This window comes from Macaca thibetana, chromosome 11 (assembly GCF_024542745.1).
Source record: "Macaca thibetana thibetana isolate TM-01 chromosome 11, ASM2454274v1, whole genome shotgun sequence".
NCBI lineage: Eukaryota > Metazoa > Chordata > Mammalia > Primates > Cercopithecidae > Macaca > Macaca thibetana.
In genome coordinates this window covers 52,017,334-52,040,420 of record NC_065588.1, presented here as the reverse complement: position 1 = coordinate 52,040,420, position 23,087 = coordinate 52,017,334, and the positions used below count along the sequence as shown (strand labels likewise).

General features: G+C 51.1%; 1 protein-coding gene across 1 annotated transcript; it reads right to left on the bottom strand.

The window, feature by feature from the left end:
* Window positions 1-211: 211 nt before the first annotated feature.
* Window positions 212-8,818, bottom strand: GDF11 (growth differentiation factor 11). Its single transcript, XM_050749166.1, has 3 exons — window positions 8,337-8,818; window positions 3,078-3,475; window positions 212-2,562 (listed from the first exon to the last, which is right to left on the bottom strand). The coding sequence occupies exons 1-3, from the start codon at window positions 8,785-8,787 to the stop codon at window positions 2,182-2,184; spliced, it is 1,230 nt and encodes a 409-aa protein (XP_050605123.1). The 5' UTR covers window positions 8,788-8,818; the 3' UTR covers window positions 212-2,181.
* Between the last annotated feature and the right edge of the window lie 14,269 nt (window positions 8,819-23,087).

Genomic DNA, 23,087 nt, shown 5'->3' with positions numbered 1-23,087 from the left:
GCTATATGGGTGAAGGCAAGCTGAAAAGCCTAACAGCCCCTGCCCCATTCCTCTACTGAAACACCTTGTTTCACTTTCTCATTATAAGAATAGGAATAAGATGTTAAAGCTCACCAACATCACCTTCTCAAGGGTGGTCACATACCTTTGCCCCTTCCACCAACTGGCCAAGAGGGAGAGTCATGCTCTTGGGAAGAATGAGCCATCCAGGTTTGCTCACCAGCTTGGGCTTTACTTTAAGTTCAGTGCTGTTTTTATCAGACCCGTAACTGCTGGCTCTACTTAGAGTGACAGTTTTGCTGAAGGTTCTTACCCCACCTCTCCTGACATCCTCTAAGCTCTTGCCTGGAGCCAAGAGGCGTGGTGGTGAAGTAAGGATAGGGTGTGGATCAGGAGATTCTCAACTTGGCTTCTAGGCACTGTCCAGCTGGGAGGCAGAGGGGAACTTGTACTCTGAAGCCTGTGACTCCTCTTAAGCCTCACATCTCTTCACCACTACTCTGGTGCCCTGGTTATCTGTCCCACAGCGAGAGGTATTTTATGTCCATAAAGTGCCCGTGGTAAGTGCTCAGAATTCATCTCTTGGCTGTGGCGGGTGCTGTCATTTCTCATTCCATTGAGGGGAAGAAACTGAGGCACAGCGAGTCCAGAGGAGAATGGGTCAGGGTTGTGGGAGGAATTAATGGGCCTAGCTAGTAACTTGAAATGGCAACCAGTCTCTGCCTGCTTCCTAGCCTTCCAAACCCGGGAGTCTCCATCCTTCCCATCCTCTGTTCTAACTGGCCTTGTCAGATGCTTTTCCCCACTGTACTTTCCCCTCCCTGCTGCCAGGTACTGTTAGATTCCAAAAATAAAAGGAAAATAATTATACACTCTGCTTCCTTGTTCTCCCCTCTTCCACCCTGAGCTTTTGGGGTTAGGGAACTAAAATATCCCCCTTCCAGAATCCCTCCCACCTTGGTCTGCTGGCTTTATTCCCTAGCCCAGAGCAGTGATTTGGATTCAAATGCCCTGTAACCTTCAGCCTCCTTACTGCTCCTTTCTTGACCTCTCCTAACGCTTTCCAGACCCAGGGGACTCTAGGGTCTCTATACTCTTTCTTATTGACCTGAAGATAGAGGCTGGGAGCAGGGCCATTCCAGAGGCTCTTTGGTCTCTCTCTTGGCTGAGGGAATTTGGGCTTAAGCAGGCTGCACCCTCTGGCTAAGTAACTCAGTATCATGAGGGTTGACCTGAGGGTTTAAAGTAGCTCTCATCATATAGATCCTGGATGTTGAGGGTTCTCTCTCCCACCCCTCTATCCCCAGCTCTTAAACCCTAACCTCTTACTATTTCCATGACAACTGGCTTAAATTCAACCCATTTGGCTCAGAAAAGGTTGAGTTAGGGTGATAATGGGTTAGAAACTAAACTTCATGTGTCGACCCTCTTGCCCTTTACTCCCATTCCCAACCCTGGAGGCTTTATACAAGTGCTTAAGTGGGTAGGTGTTGGGGAGAGCAGGGTTTGGGGAATAAGGGATAAATGGGGCACAGTGGGCAGGGGCCCTCCTATTCCAGTAAAGCCAAATACCAAAAAAATGAAAAGTCACAATAAATAAATAAATAAAAATTCCCAAATCCTTTTGCCCCTGCCCTCACTTCCCTTCCCCTAGCCACTGTGGAGGGAGAGAAGGGAAAAAGAACGGATTTTTGATTTCTTCTCCTACTGAGTAGTCAGGGGATCTCCCCAAACTATACCAAGCCCCTCACCTTGCCAGTGGAAGAAAGGAGGCTTGGTGTGGGGCTTTCATTTATTACTCCATTTCAGTCTCTTTCTCAGTGTTTTGTCTCTGCCTAGTCTGTCTCTTCTGCCTCTCTCTCTTTGCCTTCTCACTGCTGCTCTTTTTGTTCCTCTGTCTCTATCCCTCTGTCTCTACATCTCTCTGTCTTGTCAAACCTTCGCATCTGCAAACTTCAAACACTCCCCACCCTGACTATGCCCCTCCTTCCCCTTTCCCCCAAACCCCTCACCCCTCAGTACCCACCTGCCTCCCTCTGTTGTATTGCACACTGCTTGGTCGGGGAACAGGGTGTGATGTTCATGGGAAGAGTGGAGGGAGCTCTAGGGCTTGGGGGAATGGGGGCAGGGCTGGGGGTCTTGGGGTAGGGTCTGTGGGGGAGGCATCCTCTATCCCCCACCTTAAGAGCAGCCACAGCGATCCACCACCATGCCAGGGATCTTGCCGTAGATAATCTGCTGCTTGTCATTGAAGTAGAGCATGTTGATTGGGGACATCTTGGTGGGGGTACAACAGGGCCCAGCAGAGCCTCTTGGATTGGCCTGCTGCACCAAATGGGTATGCGGATATTTTTGCATGAACATGTACTCGCACTGGCCGGAGCAGTAGTTGGCCTTGTAGCGCTTAGGTGCGATGATCCAGTCCCAGCCGAAAGCCTCAAAGTCCACTGTGAGGGGATATCGGCAGCAGCGGGACTCGCTTGAGTGCTCGTCGCAGTCCAGACCCAGGTTCCGCCGGGAACGTTTTGTGTTCTCTAGGACTCGAAGCTCCATGAATGGATGCTGAGGGTCAGGGAGAGGGGAAAGAAATGTGATACGGCCCTGAACAGTTCCTCTTCCCTGTTCCTTTCCCACCTGCCAGGGGCATCAGAATAGAGACCGCTGACTTCTCAGCTTTTCCATTGCTCCCACCCCCAGAATTTATCTTCTGCCCACTTTTCTTGCCAGCTAGCTAACTCTCCTTCAACTCACCATCTCTAATTCTTACTCTTCTGGCAAACTGACCCCCGTCAGCCCCTTGGCCCAGTGCCTCAACAGCCAGTTTTTGTGTTCTCACAGCTCTTCCATTAACTGACACCTTTACCTTCAAATCCAGTTTTCAGCTGTTGTCTGATTTGGATCCTTGAGAAGTAACAGTTGCCACCCTACTCCTCAGCTCCTCTAGAATGAGCTCCTGACCCCAGAGAAGTAATGCTAGACCCCAACCTCCTTCACATTCCTTGTCTACCTTTTCCAATGTAACCCCATCTCCTAGGGGCCAGGTTACACATATCCACCACCTCAGGCCCCCTGCTCACCAGCCCCTCAGCTCCCGGCCCCAGGGAGGTGACAGCCAGGTCTGTGCCACTGGGATCAAAGGCGTTGATCTCGATGCCCCAGTTGCTCTGTGGCTGGCGGAACCAGCTGTGTAGCACTTGCTTGAAGTCGATGCTCTGCCAATGGCCTGAGCGTGAGTGCAGCTCAATCTTCAGTGAGCGGATACGGATGTGACGCCGGCCTCCGCCCCCTCCCCCTGCGGTCCCTTCCCCAGTTAGGGGTTTTAGTCGCAAAATCTGCAGGTAGACTGTGGCTGGGCGGGGTACAGGCCGTAGGTACACCCACAGCTGGGCCTTCAGTACCTTTGTGAACATCACCTTGGGGCTGAAGTGAAAATGGCAGCAGAGAGGGCTGCCATCTGTCTGTACTGCTGGGTCCGCTGATAAGAGAGAAGGGCACAGCATCAGCAAAGGGTGTTTGTGTAGGGTATCAGTAGTCCTGGGTGGCATTGGCAATCTGGACTTCTCAGCCTGACTTTTCCAATTCTTTACCCTTCTCCCATGCCTGTCTTATAACATGTCTCTGGCACCTAAAACAGCACTTCCTCTATAGGATGATGGCCCTATAAGGCCTTACTGATACGTATTCATTTCCTAATCCACTTGCCCTAATATATAGATTCCCGTCTACCAGATAACCTGCAAAATTATTCCTCCACCACCATCCTTACTGGCCTCCAACTTTTCCCAGCATGTAAGGCTCCAACATTTTCTGAATCTTTGAAGCTCTTTATAGAAGCCATACCTCCTATCACACCTGCTGCCCTTACGTCACCTTGCCCCCTATCTGCTCTGACTTATCTGCTGGGCAGGTAGAGCCTGGCACATCCCTCCGCCACAAAAAAAAAAAAAACAAAAACAAAAAAAAAAAAAAAAAAAACACAGGTGGCCTCAGAGAGGGGATAACCCAGGGTCCAGATAGGGAGCATGAGCTAAATTTACCCCATTATGTAAACCAGAATTCAGATCTAGGCTTCTTGCCTCACTCCCATTAGGAATAACACCTAGCAAAATGGAACTATCCAAGCACTTCCTATACATCTGTCTCCCCATTCTCTCCTAAGAAGTTTCTTCAGCTGCTGCTTCATCATCATCACCATGACTGCTCCAGCTCTTGAGGAAAGGAATAATTACCTTCATGGTGTTGCCTCCTATTTGCCTAAAGCACCAGAAATAATATTAAATACACCAGATCAACTACAATGCCTTTTTTTTCCCCTGAGCTTCCTTTGGCTTCTCAGTCTAGTGCTGGTAGGTCATGACAAAGTTTTAACATCCCAACTTTACATTTTGACCCATTTCTCCTTGCTCTGGACCATAAATTGATCCTTCTTGGGTCTAATGAACAATTCTCAATAAATATCTGCCTCTGCTTCCATTCCAGCTCCTCTTCACTGCCTTTCTTAAGTCAGTTGGGAGTGCCCTACAACATGTCTCCATTGGACAGTATATGTCTATCCTCACTCTAGATAGGAAGAATCAGGAATGAGCTTCCAGAGCCATAGAAGCAGAGTCAGGAAGTCTGGGCCTTTAAGTATCCTCCCCATGTCTTGAGTTCTGCAAAATCAGGACGGACTTAGGATGTCCTGTCAGCTTTTCCCCACTCCCACCCTGGGAGAAAGAGGACCTTCTAAGTGAGATGAGGAGGAAAATGCTTAATGAACTTCATATATTCAGGATATGATACCCAAAGTCTCTATAGCTTTTTTTTTTTTCTTGATTATTCTCTGAGGTCCCAGGGCCCTGGCAGTCCAGTTATTTTACTGGCTGGAGCTTCAGTGATGGTGCAATGGAGTAGGGTTTGGGGAGTGAGAATTCAGAGATTAGAAGTAGCTGGGGTAGGGAAGCTACTAGTGAGATGGGGAGTGACAAGCAACATCCCAAATAGCATACTCCACCTAATTTCAGCATAGGAATTGCCTGTTTTCTTGCCATTAGGTACTAACCTCCATGAGAGTAGACACTATGTTATTCACACTGTGTCTGTTTTGCTCACCATTGTAGCTTTAGTGCCTCCCATAGTGGCAGACAGCACTCAGTAAATACACAGTCAATGAACTCCCTAAACTCCCAATCTTAAATTATACAGGCAAGTGCCTGAAAGTTCTTCCTGGCATCTAAATTCTGTTCTTTGACTATAATTGAAGTGGGTTTAATCACTGCCTGATTCCTTACTAACCACTATATAACTTTACTAAACTTCTCAGTGTGATATAATTCTTGCTTCACATGAGTGCTAAGCATTAACTAGAGAATGTGAAAATAGAAAACGAACAAACCAACATTTATTGAGAAGCTACTACTATTTTCGCATTCTCTACTAAGCTCTAAACATAACCCTCCCTCTACCTAAGCTGATCCAGGGTTTGAAGATGAGGGCTACATCTAAGTCTTTGGTTCCATGTACTTGTCCCCCAGTGGACAGGGGACAGTCAGTGCTACAAGGAGGTAGGGCATAGGGAAAAAGGAAAGAGCAGAGAGAAGAGCCAGGGGAGAGACTGGAGATGGTGAGGGAGATGAGTTAAGAGTTGAAGGCAGATGAGTAGATATAGGGAGAGAAATAGAGGCTAGAGTGGAAAAATGCAGGGGATAATCATGGCAAAGGGAGAATAAGTTTGGGAGTTTGAGAATCCTGATGCGGGGGCAGTGATAGAAAGGAGTGGGTGATAGTTAGAAAGCTAAAGGTGGGAGGAAGCTAAACCTAGTGGGGTAAAGGAGAGAAAGGATAGAAAGGGTACAGACGGAGGAACAAAGGAGAAGCAGGTAGAGCCACAGAGGGAAACGGGGCTTGAGAGAGTCCCCGACACACATATGCCGAGCTCTGATGGGGAGGAAAAGGGGCCACATCTGTGTTGAATTGATCGGGCTGGTGGCAGGCAGCAGGTCAGGTTTAGTAGGCGGCGCTGGTGGGAGAGAGAGGTCACTGCACTATTTTCAGCAAATGCCCAACCCCCTCCCTGCACACCACCTCCCCTTCCCCCTACCCTAACCCCCCCCCCAACACACACACTCCCAACCATGGCTGGAAGGCCTAAGGGCAGGAGGTTGGGCTGAGAGGGCAGGGGCCTCTTGGTGTGGGGAGGAGAGAAACTCAGGGGCTGGGCTTGGCTCCCAGAAGGGCAGGGGGCTGGGTTCCCAGGATGAAGGCTCGGTGGGAGAGCCTGAGAGGGTAGAGGGAACTAGGGCAGGCAGAGCAGCCTAGGAGAGGTGGGGGCTGGGGTCCAGGGTTGAGGGCTGGGGGAGGGGAGGGAGGGGGAGGGGAACGGAGGCCATCTCTGCTGACAAACACCTCCCCCGATTAGCAGAGCACAAGTCTCTTATTAAAGCGGGTCCCTGGGGATTAGACTATAAAAGTCTCTTTTTCCTTTTCCCCTCTCTCCCTCCCCTCCCCTCCCCTCCACTCCCCCTCCCTCTCTTAAGAGCTCAGCTAGGCTCTTAAAGGGGACGTACAATACCTGGCCGGAGACCCAGTTCCCTACTTGCACAAGTCCTGGGGTGGCACCAGAGTGGAAGTTGGGATGGGATCCCACCAGCTAGTGTCCCCTCCCCACCCACCCAGGCCTCACCTGCACAGCCCAACTCATGTAGGCAGGGTCCCTTCATTTCGTGTATTCCCATTGCCAGAGCTAACTCTGGTGGGCTCGGGCCTGTTGGTTAAGGGATGCTAAGGATATTTAGGGGCAAGGGGAAGTCCACAGCCCCATCACCCATCCTGGAAATCTTCACACACACTACACCACATAGACTAGAGTATCTTTTCCCTCTGTAACCTTCATCTTCCAGCAAACTCTTGATCTGAATTCCTCTATAACTCTGTTTCCTAGAAACCCCACCCCCTACCCTCAGTCGATCTGAGACTGATCCTACTAGCTTCCATAAGCAGAAGCCTTAAGAATAGAAGGGAAACTGAGGAACCCGAGACCAGATCCCCATGCCTCCCACCCCCACAGCCAGTTAGTTTCCTGGTTCTTTGAGCTTAACAGCCCCGACCAAGTATTGTGGAATTGAGAGGTCTGCAGAAATACCAGGGGCAGTGTGAGGCACTCAGCCTCCCAGATGCACACCTGGGTTCCTGTGCCTCTCCCATGGGGGTGGGCCACTGGGACTCCCCTCAGCCCCCAGCTTTTTATGACCCATCTGCCAATAAACCAGTCTCCCCCGTCTTCTGTTCACAGCCATAAAACCAAACTCTGTGTGTGTTGCAGGGGGCTGTGGGAAGGGGGGAACCTTGCCAAACCACTAGGGAATAAGAGAGGCCTGGTTCCCTGTAGTTGGGGAGGGGGGAGACCTCAGTGGGGGAGGAGGAGAAGGAGTCACCTGACCCTAGGGAGAGCTGGAAAGGGCGGGGGGGGGGGGGCGGGGTAGTATTCGCCTGGATTTTCCAGGTCATAAAATTTCAAAGCAGCTCATGTCTATTATATATGTTCATCTTCCGTTTGGTCAGGGGCTCGGATGCCTGGGTTCCCGCTCCCCCATCTATTTCTTTCTCTTTTTTCCTAGGTCTTCCTCTCTCTCAAGTCCAGCTGCGGTAGGGGCGGGCAAATAAGGGATGGAACACTAAGGTTTGAGTAGCCAATGAGTGTCCTTAGCCCCCAGCGCAATGGAGTTGAGTTCTCTGAGCTCGGTCAGTATCAAGAAGGCACAGTTTTTCCACCCCTTCGGATTCCCGGTCTGAGACAAGGCTCAGGATGGAAAGGGTGCCAGCTGGGTTGCCAGGAGGTGTACAGGCTCTGGGACCCTATTCTTGGGAGAGAGCACACAGTTCTCTGCAGCCGAGTGGGCACGCTGCGAAAGGAGCGCGGAGTGGGGAGTTAGCGCCAGGGCCACTGGGAGGCAGGGAGCACTGCAGTCCAGCTGGGGCTGCGGGGGTCCTGCAGCCTCCCGATTCTGTTCTCCAGCCTCCCAGCCACGGCTCTTCAGGACAGAGTCGCTGCCCAGCCCCAGCTTCCCCGGACTCCAACAACAGTCTTTTTCGCATACTGGGGGTGGAAGGCAGTATCTCGAAACCCGCCCCATTTCCCCCCGCCCCAACCTCCGGAAACTGGGCGTGCATACAACTTTGCAGCCCATCTCCATCGCTCGAAAAACTTCTATGAAGTAGCCCCCGCTCCCTAATTCGTCAAGTTTTCGCAGGAAAAGCTTCCGGGCCGGGGCAGCAGGGAGCGCCCCGCTTGGAGCAGAAGGCGCCCATCGCGGGGCCAGAGCCAGCACCCCACTGCTCGCGCCCCGCAGCCCACTTACTCTCCTGGGCCATGCTAATGACGGTCTCGGTGGTGGCGTGGTACTCGTCCTCCTCCAGGAAGTCCTCGGGCTGCAGCGCGTCGCCCTGGAAGTCGTGTAGGTCCAGGATCTGCTGCAGCGGCGGCGCCTTTGGCAGCAGCTGCTTCACCACCTCGCGGCTGATGTTGGGCGCCTCCTTGAGCCGCAGTTTGCTCAAGATCTGCGACTTGATGCTCTCTAGGCGCAGCTCGCGGCTGTGCTGCCGCCACACGCACACGGGGCAGCCGTCCGGCTCGGGCGCCACGGACGGGGCTGGCCGGCTAGAGCGCTCCCCCCCGACCCCCGCCGCTGCCGCCGCCGCCGCCGCCGCCGCCGCCGCCGCCGCCGCCGGGCCCTCGGCCGCCTCCCCCCGGGGCCGCAGCTCCAGGGCGAGGAGCAGGAAGCCCAGCAGCAGCGGGGCCGCGAGCACCATGCTGGAGGGGAGGGGAGGGAGGACTGGGGGGCGGGGACGCCGGAGTCCCGCGGGGAGGGGGCGGAGGGAGGAGGGAGGGAGGAGGAGGGGGTCCGGGCGGCGCGGGATTGGGGGCTGCCCGGCCGAGGGGGGACCCGGGGGGCCGGGGGCGGCGGGCGCGCGGGGCGGGGCGGGCGGGCGGCCGGGGCGGGCGGCTGGGGGGGCCCGAGCCCGGGCCAGGCCCTTTATAGCCCCGGCCCCCGTGTCGTCAGCGGCCGCGATTGGCTGCGGAGCCAACAAAAGAGGCAGCGCTGTCATCCGAGGCGAGAGAGGGAGCCGGAGAGATCCGAGGAATAGAGAGAGGGAGGGAGTGAGGGAGCAAGGGCCAGAGAGAGATGAAGAGACAGAGATATGAGGGGGCGGGGGGGGGGGCGGATATAGGGGAATGTCAGAGCCAGAGAGACCAAGGAGAATCAGAGAGAAAAAGGGGGACGAGACAGAGATAGGAAAAGCAGGAGGAGGAGAGAGGGAGAGACAAAGGAGGAAAAGAAGAGTCAGGGGGAAGATGCAGAGGTGAGAGACTTAGCTAGAGAGGGAAATAGTGTGTCTGTGGGAGACACAGAACCAAGGAGGAGAAAGACTGGGACAACTAGTGGGAGAGTTAGAGTGGAGACAAAAATGGGGAGAAGAGGGGTACCACTAGACAGGGGGAGACAGAGGTCTACAGAGCCAGACCACAAGAGATCGGGGGTCATGGAGATGGGAACAGGGGCAGAGGAACACAGGACAGAGGAGTGCCCTGGGAAAGAGAGGTGGGGAGAGAAATCAGGATTGGGGAGGAGAGAGAGGGGCACAGACAGGGAGATACCAAGGGAGCCCCTGAGGAGGTAGGTGCAGGGGATTGGGGGTGGGGGAGAGGAAAGGCAGAAACTCCTGAGAGAAGGAGCCACGAGAGTCAGCCTCGGTGGGAGCACGGAGAGCCCAGGGGACAGAGGTGGAGAACTTGAGACCAGAGGAGCTCTAGCCATCAGAGGTAGCCCAAAGAAGATGCTCAAAGAAGCCGTGGAAGGAAGCATCAGGCTAGGCTCATCAGAGGGATTAAGGGGACTAGGAGAGGAAGAGGTCAGGGACAACCTAAGAAGGTGGAGAGGTGATGGGAAGAACTGAAACAGAGGGAAGACATAGAGCTGGGAAGACTGTGAGCTTGAAATTGGGGCTTAACAGGGCTAAGGGAGTCAGCTGGCTGGAAAAGGCAGGAGCTAGAGGCCACTGGGGGAGGGGTGGGAAGGAGATGGCTGGAGGCTGCTATACTTGGGGAGAAATCTGGATTTCTGGATTTCTAGCTATATCTTTGGATCTGCAGGGTCTGAGAAGTCTGAGAAGGGGATGGAGGTTGCAAGGGTGAGCATGGGAGAGAAGTCTGTGCTCAGATGCACGAGATGAAATACAGATGTGGGACCAGCCCTAGTCTTCAGGTGTGACCCTGGACACAGCCAGAGAGCAGAGTAGAACAGTACTAAGGTGAAAAACTGTTTTGAAGGTGCTTAACTTCTAACTTCAGGTTTTCCAGGCTTATTTCTGGATCTGAAAGCCCTGGAGCAATAGTCAAATCGAAAATGTTTGGGTCACGCTGGGTACGGTGGCTCATGCCTGTAATCCCAGCACTTTGGGAGGCCGAGGCGGGTGGATCACGAGGTCAGGGGATCGAGACCATCCTGGCTAACACAGTGAAACAGTGTCTTTACTAAAAATACAAAAAATTAGCCGGGCGTGGTGGCGGGCGCCTGTAGTCCCAACTGCTGGGGAGGCTGAGGCAGGAGAATGGCGTGAACCGGGGAGGCGGAGCTTGCAGTGAGCTGAGATGGCAGATGGTGCCACTGCACTCCAGCCTGGGCGACAGAGAGACACTCCGTCTCAAAAAAAAAAAAAAAAAAAAAAGAAAAAAGAAAAAAGAAAATGTTTGAAGGAATCAGGTCTTGCTAATTTCCTGGCATCCACAATGTTTATTTAATAAATTGATGAACTTTATTATTGGGCTTCTCAGAATAGAGGGGCATTGGTTTCCTCTCTGGAATTAAAGCCCAATAAGATATCTTAAAGTTGGGCTGGCATAGGCATCAGGAGTACCAGATATAAGGATACAGTTGGGTTGAGGAACTGTAGTAGAATAAGGGAAGAAACTGGGGATCTGGGTATGAGGGGAGGAGGTTGGGTAGAGGTTAGGAGGACCAAGCTGGGCAAGCTGGGGAGCTTTGAAGAGACAATCCATTTCCATGGGCAACAGAAACTGAAACCAAAGCAGACTGGAATAAAAACTTAGACAGCTTGTTCCCTCCCTTGCTTTCAACCAAGACATGGGCATTTCAGTGTTTCATCAAGTTTCTTCATCTATAATATGGGGGTCACAATTCCTACCCTTAACTGGTTGTGAGGATTACATATAAGCAATTGATAGTGGCCTTCATGGGCTTCTTCTCTTTCATGATTCTTCCTTTCCTTTCTGATTTTCCAGAGCAGTGATTGCCTTTAGCACATATTCTAGCATATCCTATTTTCTAAAATGTTTCTCTGATGTCATTTCTTCAGCAAAATTGGAAAGGCTGTGAGAGCAAAGTTGGTGTCACCTTCTTCTCCTCCTCCCTTAGAGAAGGTAGTACAGACTTCACTTCCTCACCAAACATGTATCTAGTGGCAGGTGCAAAGATAAATGAGATGCAAAAGTAAGTAAGACTCAGCTCCTTTCCTCAGAGAACAAATAAACTAGAAAAGACACTAGGAAGGCTGGGCGCGGTGGGTCATGCCTGTAATCCCAACACTTTGGGAGGCTGAGGCAGGTGGATCACGTGAGGTCAGGAGTTCGAGACCAGGCTGGCCAACATGGTGAAAACCCGTCTTTACTAAAAATACAAAAATTAGTCAGGCATGGTGGTGTGTGACTGTAATCCCAGCTACTTAAGAGGCTGAGGTGGGAGAATCGCTTGAACCTGGAAGGTGGAGGTTGCGGTGAGCTGAGATCATGCTACTGCACTCCAGCCTGGGCAACAGAGTGAGACTCTGTCAAAAAAAAAAAAAAGGAAAGAAAGAAAGGAGGAAAGAAGGAAGGATGAAAAAGAAAGAAAGAAAGAAAGAAAGAAGGAAAGAAAGAAAGAAAGAAGGAAGGAAAGAAAGAAAGAAAGAAGGAAAAAAGTGGCCGGGCGCGGTGGCTCAAGCCTGTAATCCCAGCACTTTGGGAGGCCGAGGCGGGCGGATCACAAGGTCAGGAGATCGAGACCACAGTGAAACCCCGTCTCTACTAAAAATACAAAAAATTAGCCGGGCGCGGTGGCGGGCGCCTGTAGTCCTAGCTACTCAGGAGGCTGAGGCAGGAGAATGGCCTGAACCCAGGAGGCGGAGCTTGCAGTGAGCCGAGATCGCACCACTGCACTCCAGCCTGGGCAACAGCATGAGACTCCGTCTCAAAAAAAAAAAAAAAAAAAAAAAAAAAAAAAAGAAAGAAGGAAAAAAGTAAACAGGACCAGCCAGAACTCTAGGCCAGATGCCTCCTGGGTATCTCAATCTGGGTGTTTCAAGGCACTTCAAACATCACAGGTTAGAGAACTCCTCCTTTCTTTCTCCCTAAAATGTGTCCCATCCTGCAGCTTTTCACTTTAGTGAATGACAATCATCCAGGCTAGAAACTTGAATGTTGTGTTTCACCCTTGTCCTCTTGATCATTTCTGAATCTTTGCACAGGTTGTTTCTTCTTCCTGGAACAACTCACCCGACTGCTTCCACTCCCTTCCACCCACCAATCTCTTGGCCAAGTTTACTCTTTCTTTAGGTCTCAGCATAGATCCCATCCAAGAATCCTTTCCTGACTTCAGGTATAGAGTAGCTGCTTCTACCAGATATATCTGCACCATTCTGTGAGGTATGGAGATTAATCACCTAGCTTCTAGACTAGAAGTAGACTGGCTAGGCTCAAGTCCCAGCTCTCTTCCTTTCTGGTTGTGTGAACTTGGACAAGTTATTAAGCCTCTTTATACCTCAGATTCCTCACCTGTAAGATGGGGATAATTGTGTGTGTATATATATATACACACACATAGAAAGAGAGAGAGAGGGAGAGAGAGAGACGGAATGTTGCTTTGTCACCCAGGTTGGAGTGCAGTGGCGAGGTCTCGACTCACTGCAACCTCCACCTCCCAGGTTCAAGCTAAGGATAGATTCACCTATCCTTAGCTGCCCGAATAGCTGGGATTACAGGCACATGCCACCATGCCTGGCTAATTTTTGTATTTTTAGTAAAGACGGGGTTTCACCATGTTGGCCAGATAGGTCTTGAACTCCTGACCTCAAGCGATCTACCCGCCTCGCCTCCCGAAGTGCTGGGATTACAGGCGTGAGCCACTGTGCCTGGCCAAGGATAACAATATTGTACCTATTTCATAAGGTTATGAGGATTAAATGTCTGAAAAACTGTTCTAAATGCATTAGTTATTGCTGTTCCTCCAACGTACAACCCTGACCTTGGGAGACCAGAATGAGCAAGAACTTTTTCGCCAAAGTATTCCTTAACAGTTTTGAATAAAGAATGAACGAGCCCTGCTAAGTGAATTTGATAAGAGTTGTGTAGGGGAAACAAAACAGTGTATTTGTATATATGAGGGATTATTGGTATCTGCCAAATACAGGGAATTAGAGTCAGAACATTTAAGACAGAAAGGATTTATATCTCCTGATAGCCTTCTCAGTTTCCAAGACTAAACTTAATCCAATAAGAGGACAAGACTGCCATCTGATGGTAGAATCTGGAATATCAGCTCCTTGGAGGTGGAACTAAAACCATGGCTTGTTTTATTTTTGCATACATTGTACATTTTCATTTTAGACATTTAGTTTGAAAAGTTCTATATCATAATGCATTAAGCCTTGTCCTTTCTCCAGTGCCTCCTAGATGTTGCCTCTTTCCTTGAGTTCCCTCAGGTATGGTCCTGTTGGGATCTCCTGAGTTTCAGGAACTAACCCCTGGGTGGTTTCTTTTAGGAGTTTCAGAACTCCAGCTGCCCCAGACTCCCAAAAATGGGGCACTGGTGGCTTTACGGAAAAGAAATTTGGAGGGATCTGGACATTAGATCTTTCCTTATCCTAGTACATGTAAGGTTTGGGGCCCCGCCCACTGTCCTAGTCTCCCTGGCAACTGTCTTCCTGCCAAGGGTGCCCCTCTCCCAGAGTTACCCAGGCAACCTTCAGGCCCGCCTTCTTCAAGGTCCTGACTGGTTCATAGCAAATGTGGGTCACAGCCTAAGGGAGGCATTTAGGCTTAAAATGTATGAACTGCCAGGAGAGAAGGCGGCTGTGTTCCGCGGGAGTGTATGAGGTTTCAGGACCTGCTAGAGAGAGAGGTGCTTGGGTAGATGGTCTGCTACATCCTCAGGAAGAGCTGCAGCTCCCTGGAGCCTGTCACCGGGGTCTGAGGCCAGAGTTGCCTGGACTATGATCAGAAGTGCTGCTGCCAGAACAGGAGAACCATTGTAAGGGAACCCTGTAAGGAGGGACTCTTGCCACCCTGCACCTTCACCACAATGGCCACCTCCACACCCAAACTGCCTTGTCTATCAGAGCTAGGCTCAGTGGGGAGTAGCTATTTTTCTCTCCTCCCTGGGGAGGATCCCTAATTCTATCTCTTCTTCCTTTTTTCTCCTAAAGTTTCTATTTTGAGGGTCAGTGGACTCATTCTTCGGCACTGCAGGGCTTTCTAAGGAGGGGAGGGGCTACATCTCATTGAGGTTTACTCCCCAGCTCTCCTGCTCTCCCTGCATGTGCCTCTAGGGGAGTGGGGAGGCTATTCTGGGCTGGGGATGGTGTGTTAGCAGAGTGGACCCCTTCCAGTCCTCTGCCCACAAATCCTGCAGCCCCAGAGAGGATGTCACTGTAATTACTGTCCTCTCCCACACCACATTCTAAACCCTACAATTATCTTGCTGGGATCACTTGGCAGTCTTGTTAACCTCTTTAGCCCCGAGGCCCTCTAAGAGAAGTTGGGAGTTGGGAGAAGGGGGCCAAAGAGTTGGTGTTTGGGGTGGGGGGCACTGTGGCAGGATACAACTGGGGGACTCTAAGAATCATTTGGGGTTATGTCTTCCTTTGCCTCTGGCCTCCCTCCTGCTCATCCCCAATCTGTCCCCTCTCCCCTTCTCATGGCAGGCCAGCTCTACAACTCCACTGGGTGCAAGCTGCTTCTTATCTTCATTCTTGGCCTCCCTAGGGTCCCCACCTCTTCCCTGAGTTCTCACCTACTGCTCCCTCTCCGGACCCATGGTGGGTCCTCATTGTAGGCCCTGTTTCTGGCAGTGACCAATGCTGCCAGCAGGAGGCACCACTATTCCAGCTGCTGCTCCAGGAAAAGAACGGGTCTGAGTGAAATGTCAGCTTCTCCAAGGACCTTAAAACGCTGGCAGATGGGCTGATCCGGGAGGCGACAAAGCACGGCCTGGGCTGCCAGGTGAGGGAGCTGCTGGGAAGCAGGAGGGAACTGCAGGAGTGTTCAGAGGAAATTCTGTCTCTAGAGGGAACGAAGGAGAAAGCAGAGGATAGTGAAGGTCAAAGTTGTCAGATGAGGGGTGTGTGTGTGTGTGTGTGTGTGTGTGTGTGTGTGACGGTGAGGGTGTGAGGATAACCAGAGGGTCTGGCTGGGATCTGGGAATGGGAACTTGAAATTGGTGAGGGCAGGAGAAACTGGTCTGGGCTCTACCAAGGGGTGCCAGCACTCCTCACCCTTGGTTCCCTGGGCGGCAAGACCACATCCATGGGGAAGAACCCAACCAGTTTGAGAACAGCCTGGGTGAGTCTGCCATAGGCCCTTCTTTGGCAGGTATCTCAGGTCCTCTGCTGCCCCAATGCATCGCCCAGGCTCTGCTAGGCAGCCTCCAGAATCCAGGGGTTCTCTTTGTAATAGCCCTCTTGCCACACTATATTTTTTGTCTGTGTCTGTAAGGTTGTAAGCACCCTGAAGGCAGGGACATGTCTTCCTTATCTCCATGTTTAGGCTCCCCATACATGGATGAATACATGAATGAATTTTTCCTGAGCCCCTGCCTAGGCCTCTTGACCTTTTAGTCCCAAGGAACAGAAACCTGAGATAACCACCTAGCCCCAGCATCACCTCTTTGTCATTTTTCCTATGTTCATCTCTGTTCCATCCTAGGAAAAACTTCAGTTGTGAGGCTCTGTGATTCTCAGGTAGATACCTCTGTGCTCCTGCGGCTGGTTCTGGGCCAGAACCACATATCAGCTAAGATCCTGGCCAAGGGAGTGCATAAGCAAGACATGAGCCTGGACGAGGCTCCCAAGCTGGATGGGCTGGAGCTGTTCATCCTGGCCACTGACCAGCTGGGCATTTGGATGGGCCTCTTGTTAATGATGGCACTGGCCGGGAAGAGACTGGGACAGGAGTGACAATGAGGGGCCAGAGGTCAGGAACTAGGGGTCCAAGAAATGGGGAAAGGAATTGAGGCGGGCCCTGAGGACAGATCCTGGTGAGGGGTGGGGCTGGAGTGTGGGCTTGCGAGAGGAGCTAGACCTTGAGGCTTAAATTGGGGGGTCTAGGCCAAGGCCAAGGCCAAGGTGAGTGTAAGGGGCAGGAGGCTGGATTATCCCTCCCACCCCTACCTTGGCTACGTCAGTTGGGGTGGGGTATCCAGATATTTCTCAAAGCAAAATAATTTTAATTCCCATGAGTCTAAAAATAGGGTATGATAAAGCCTTATCATTCTTTTTTGTTTGTTTTTTGAGGTCCTTGGAGAAGGACTTCAAAACGCTGGCAGATGGGCTGATCCAGGGGTGTTGCTCTGTTGCCCAGGTTGGAGTGCAGTGGCATGATCTTGGCTCACTGCAGCCTCTGTCTCCTGGTTTCAAGCAATCTTCCTGCCTCAGCCTCCTGAGTAGCTAGGACTACAGGCACATGCCACTACGCCCAGATAATTTTTGTATTTTTAGTAGAGATGGAGTTTCACCATGTTGGCCAGGCTGGTCTTGAACTCCTGACCTCAGGTGATCCACCCGCCTCGGCCTCCTAAAGTATTGGGATTACAGGCGTGAGCCACCGGACCCTGATTTTTTTTTTCTTAAAAAAAATAGATGGGGTTTCACCATCTTGCCCAGGCTGATCTCAAACTCCTGGGCTCCTGCCTCAGCCTCTCGAGTAGCTAGGACTACAGGCACATGCCACCATGCCCAGCTAATTTTTTTGTATTTTTAGTATATACATGATTTTGCCATGTTGGGCAGGCTGGTGTTGAACTTCTGACCTCCGGTGATCCACCTGCCTTGGCCTCCTAAAGTGTTGGGATTACAGGCGTGAGCCACCCCACCGGACCCGGTTTTTTTTTTTTTTTTTTTTTTTTTTTAATAGAGATAGGGTTTCACCATCTTGCCCAGGCTGATCTCAAACTCCTGGGCTCCTACTCAGCCTCTCAAAGTGTTGGGATTACAGGTGTGAGCCACCACATCCAGCCAAGCCTTACCATTCTTTTGTTTGTTTGTTTTTGAGATGGAGTTTCCCTCTTGTTGCTCAGGCTGGAGTGCAGTGGTGCCATCTCAGCTCATGGCAACCTCCGTCTCCTGGGTTCAAGTGATTCTCCTGCTTCAGGCTCCCCAGTAGCTGGGATTACAGGCATGCAGCACTACGCTCAGCTAATTTGTATTTTTAGTAGAGACGGGGTCTCTCCATGTTGGTCAGGCTAGTCTCGAACTCCTAACCTCAGGTGATCTGCCCGCCTCAGCCTCCCAAAGTGCTGGTATTACAGGCGTGAGCCACTGTGCCCAGCCACCATTTTTTTTTTTTAATTTTTTTGAAATGGAGTCTTGCTCTGTCACCCAGGCTGCAGTGCAGTGCTGCAATCTCAGCTCACTGCAACCTCCGCCTCCCAGGTTCAAGCAATTCTCCTGCCTCAGCCTCCCGAGTAGCTGGGACTACAGGTGCATGCCACCATGGCTAATTTTTTGTATTTTAGTAGAGATGGGGTTTCACTGTGTTGCCCAGGCTGGTCTTGAACTCCTGAGCTCAGGCTATCTGTCCACCTCGGCCTCCCAAAGTGCCAGGATTACAGGCGTGAGCCACTGCGCTCGGCCCGGCCACCATTCTTAAAGATAAAACCAGTTCCCTTAATTTATTCTGTAATCCTCACAACTGCCCTGTGAGGTGGGGAAGGGAGTTGTTTTCCTCCTACTCAACTGGGAGAAAACTTAGGCTCAGGGGGAGAGGTCACCCCATTCGTGAGCAGCAGAACCAGGTCTCACACCAGGGCTTCTGGCCTCAGAGAGCTTCTTGCTGGCAGCAGGTGTGACAGCACTGGAGTGGTACATCAAGACCCTGGCAGGGTGTGGTGGCTCACGCCTGTAATCCCAGCACTTTGGGAGGCTGAGGCAGGTGGATCACTTGAGCGTGGTGGTGGACACCTGTAATCCCAGCTACTCAGGAGGCTGAGGCAGGAGAATCGCTTGAACCCAGGAGGCAGAGGTTGCAGTGAGATGAGATCGCGCCATTGCACTCCAGCCTGGGCAACAAGAGTGAGACTCTGTCGGGGGGAAAAAAAAAGAATTTAAAAAATTAGCTAGTTGTGGTGGTGGGCAACTGTAATCTCAGCTACTTGGGAAGCTGAGGCGGGAGAATCACTTGAAACTGGTAGGTGGAGGTTTTGGGGAGCCGACTGCCACTGCACTTCAGCCTGGGCGACAGAGGGAGACTTCGTCTCCAGAAAAAAAAGACCCTGATTCTTGCCTGCAGGTTGACCTGTTGACCCTGAGTGAGTGGCTTTACCTCTCTGAGCCCCACTTTCCTGGAAGTGAGATATAAGGGGACTTTGGCAATATGTTCTTCTGGGTACCATAGTAATGCAGTCTTGCCAATTATGAAGGGTGTGGCCTCCCTCAAAAAGTTGGAGCAGAGATGGCCATCCAGTGACTGGAGACTCCTTGTTTTTTTTTTTTTTTTTTTTTGAGATGGAGTCTCATTCTGTTGCTCAGGCTGGAGTACAGTGGCATGATCTCGGGTCACTGCAACCAACCTCTGCCTCCCAGGTTCAAGCGATTCTTCTGCCTCAGCCTCCCGAGTAGCTGGGATTACAGGCATGTACCACCATGCCCGGCTAACTTTTTTTTTCTTTTTTTTTGAGACAATCTCACTCTGTTGCCCAGGCTGCAGTGCAGTGGCGTGATCTCAGCTCACTGCAACCTCCGACCCCCAGGGTTAGAGCGATTCTCCTGCCTCAGCCTCCTGAGTAGCTGGGATTACAGGCGTGCACCTGTAATCCTGGCTAATTTTTGTATTTTTTAGTAGAGATGGGGGTTTCACCATGTTGGTCAGGCTGGTCTCGAACTTCTGACCTCGTGATCCGCCTGCCGTGGCCTCCCAAAGTGCTGGGATTACAGGCGTGAGCCACCTCCCCGGCCACACCTGGCTAATTTTTGTATTTTTAGTAGAGATGGGGTTTCACCGTGTTGTCCAGGATGGTCTCAAACTCTTGACCTCAGATGATCCACCCGCCTTGGCCTCCCAAAGTGCTGGGATTATAGGCATGAGCCACCGTGCCCGGCCTGGAGACTCCTTTGTGTTCCCCAGTCTCCACCAACCGGTAATACGTAGTGGTGATGTCACCGTGGAGCCCATGCACAGTATTCCCCTGGGGGCTGCACTCAGTGCTAGTGCTGGGGCCTATAACCCACTCTCTGGGGAGCCCCGCAGGGTGGTCTATGAGCTTTGCTGCCAGCAGGACCTGCGAACGCGCAGGTGCAGTCCCTCCTTCAGCCTGCAGTCTGAGAGATGCCATCAAGCACCGTGCCTCTCTCCTTATCCAAAGCTGAGGCCTCTGGACTTAAATTTCAGGCCCCCAATTCAGACCCGACCTCTGGACCTTAAATTTTATCCACCATTCCCCTTACCCTCCCCAGTGGGGAGATGGCTTTGATGATGCATCCTTGTTTCCTTCTTCCCTCCCATCCCTATCTCCTTCTCTTCCCTCTCCCCACTCCTCTCTTACACCTATTTTTCAAAAATTAAAGAAAATGTTTTTTAAACCAAAGTCCGAGAAGCATTGATCCCTCATGCATTTTTGCCTCCCCTTCCCCCCATCCTTCCCCATGCCTCTCACCCTCCTCTGTGTCTCCCACTTTCCCGTTTTTCCTCACCCCTCTCCCAACTCTCCTCTTCTTTCCCCTTGATTCTGGATCCCTTCTTTCCTCCTCACCTTCCTCAAATCCCCTTACCCTTTCCTCTGCTTGGGTGCTGGCTACAAGCTGCTGTGCATGGCACTGGGTCTGGCTGATGCCTACATGCTCTCATAAGGCTGCACCTTTGCTTGAGACATCTGTGGTCCCCATGCTGTGTCGCTGGGCCTAGGTTGAGGCGTGGTGGAGCTGGAGGGCAACCTGGCTTTGCTTGGCGCGGAGAGGCAAGGGTCCCCGCCGCAGTGCACCTATCCCCAGCTGGTGCCAGACAACCAAGGGGCAGCAACCTGGGCCGGCGGGGATGGCTTGGTGGCATATCTGGATGTCAGGCACTTGGAGCAGGTGCTGGAGGATCTGAAGGATGTGAAGGGCCAGGTCTGAGATCAACCACTTCCCACTAAGAGGCCCCTCTATCCTTCGGCCCAGCAAACACATGGGGCTCTGTGTCAACTTTCCAGGCTGTAGAAGTGGGCCATTCTTTGTGTGTATGTGTGTAGTAAAATATATATAACATAAAATTCAGGGACATTGAGTACACACACATTGTTGTGCAACTATCAGCACCATCCATCTCCACAACATTTTCATCTTTCTTTCTTTTTCTTTGAGACAGAGTCTTGCTCTGTTGCCCAGGCTGGAGTGCAGTGGCACAATATTGGCTCTACTAAAAGTACAAAATTAACCAGGCATGGTGGCGCATGCCTGTAATTCCAGCTACTCAGGAGGGTGAGGCAGGAGAATCTCTTGAAACCGGGAGGCGGAGGTTGTGGTGAGTCGAGATTGTGCCACTGCACTCTAGCCTGGGCAACAAGAGCAAAACTCCATCTCGAAAAAAACAAAAAACAAAACAAAAAAAACTAGATGTTTATGGTTAAGGAAACAAATTAATAATAATAATAGAAAAAGATAATATCGATTCTTATAAAATATAGTAATTAAGAAAATTAATCGTTTATCACAAACCCTTGTAGCAGAGCATATCTCCCCATATATACAAACATTGTACCTAGGTTGAATGTGTTCCTCCTCTTACTTTTTTTTTGAGACAGAGTTTCACCAGGCATGGTGGTTCACGCCTGTAATCCCAGCACTTTGGAAGGCCAAGGGGGGCGGATCATGAGGTCAAGAGATTGAGACCATCCTGGCCAATATGGTGAAATCCCATCTCTACTAAAAATACAAAAATTAGCTGGGCGTGGTGACATGTGCCTGTAGTCCCAGCTCCTCGGGAGGCTGAGGCAAGAAAATCAACTGAACCCGGGGGGTGGAGGTTGCAGTGAGCCGAGATTGCGCCACTGCACTCCACTCTGGTGACAGAGCGAGACTCCGTCTCAAAAAAAAAAAAAAAAAAAAAAAAAAGAGAGACGGAGTTTCACTCATCGCCCAGGCTGGAGTGCAGCAACATGATCTCTGCTCACTGCAACCTCTGCCTCCTGGGTTCAAGCGATTCTTCTGCCTCAGCCTTCTGAGTAGCTGGGACTACAGGCACACACCACTATACCCCGCTACTTTTTCTATTTTTAGTAGAGACAGGGTTTCACCATGTTGGCCGGGCTGGTCTGGAACTCCTGACCTCAGGTGATCCACCCGCCTAGGCCTCCCAAAGTGCTGGGATTACAGGCATGGTGAGCCACCGCACCTGGCCCCTCCTCTTACTTTTGGGAACATCCTACTCTATGGAGCAGCTGTTCTTTCACCACTTTACTTTCTTAATAAACTTGCTTATACCTTGTACTGTGACTCACCCTGAATTCTTTCTTGCATGAGATCTAAGAACCCTCTCTTGTGGTCTGGATGGGGACCCCTTTCCTGTACAAATGCGTTGGCTTCCAACTCCACACAGGCTTGTTCTCTGGGTTTCCCTGGCCTTGTCCTTTCTTCTCCTGTTGCTTTACCAAGTTGCTGCCACCACTCTGCACTTGCTAGTTTGCTTTCAGCTCCTTCCCCTGGTGTTCCTCTAGGAGGGTCCCATTCTCCTGGCCTTCACCTCAGCTCTCCCTCTGCTCACCTGGATATCTCTACTTCCTCCCCTTACTCTGGGGCCCCAGCACGTGCTCCTGACACTGCTCCAGAGAAAGCATCCCATCCAATGGCCTTCTCTTGCTTCTTACCCAAGTTGCCCTCTATACACTATTTGGCAGAGTTCCCTCTTCCTGTCTTTTACTTTTTATTTTTTTGAGGCAGAGTCTTGCTTTGTTGCCCAGGGTGGAGAGCAGTGGTGGGTGTGATCACAGTTCACTTCAACCTCCACCTCCTGGGCTCAAGCGATCCTCCCACTTCAGCCTCTAGAGTAGCTGGGACTACAGGTGTTTGCCACCAAGCCCAGCATTTTTTTTTTTTTTGGTAGAGATGGAGTTTCACCATGTTGCCCAGGCTGGTCTCAAACTCCTGAGCTCAAGCATTCTGCCTGCATTGGCCTCTCAAAATGCTGGGATTACAGGTGTGAGCCACAGTGCCCAGGCCTCCTATCAAAGTTCTCTTTTCTCTGCCGGGCGCAGTGGCTCACACCTATAACCCCAGCGCTTTGGGAGGCCCAGGCGGGTGGATCACTTGAGGTCAGGAATTCGAGACCAGCCTGGCCAACATGGTGAAACCGTCTCTACTAAAAATACAAAAATTGGCCAGGCGTGGTGGTGCGTGCCTGTAATCCCAGCTACTTGGGAGGCTTGAGGCAGGAGAATCGCTTGAACTCAGGAGATGGAGGTTGCGGTGAGCTGAGATAGTGCCACTGTACTCCAGCCTGGGCAACAGAGACTCTGTCTCAAAAAAAAAAAAAAAAAAAAGGTTGTCTTTTCTCTTGACCCCTTAGAATGAGGGGAAAAAAACAAAGGCTTTGGAACTCTCCCAGAGATCTGGGTTCAAATCCTAAGACTGCCTTTCACTGGGTTAGATCAATGTGTCAGAGGCGTTTGAACCAGAGTGACTCCATTTTGAGCAGGGCTAGGAAAAGAAGGCTGGGACTTGCTGGGATGCATTCTCAGAATGTTAGGCATTTTTAGCTTCTAGATGTTTATGGTTAAGGAAACAATAATAACTAAAAAAAGATAATATCAATTCTTACAAAATATAGTAATGAAGATAATTAATCCTTGATCACAAACCCTTGTAGCAAAGCA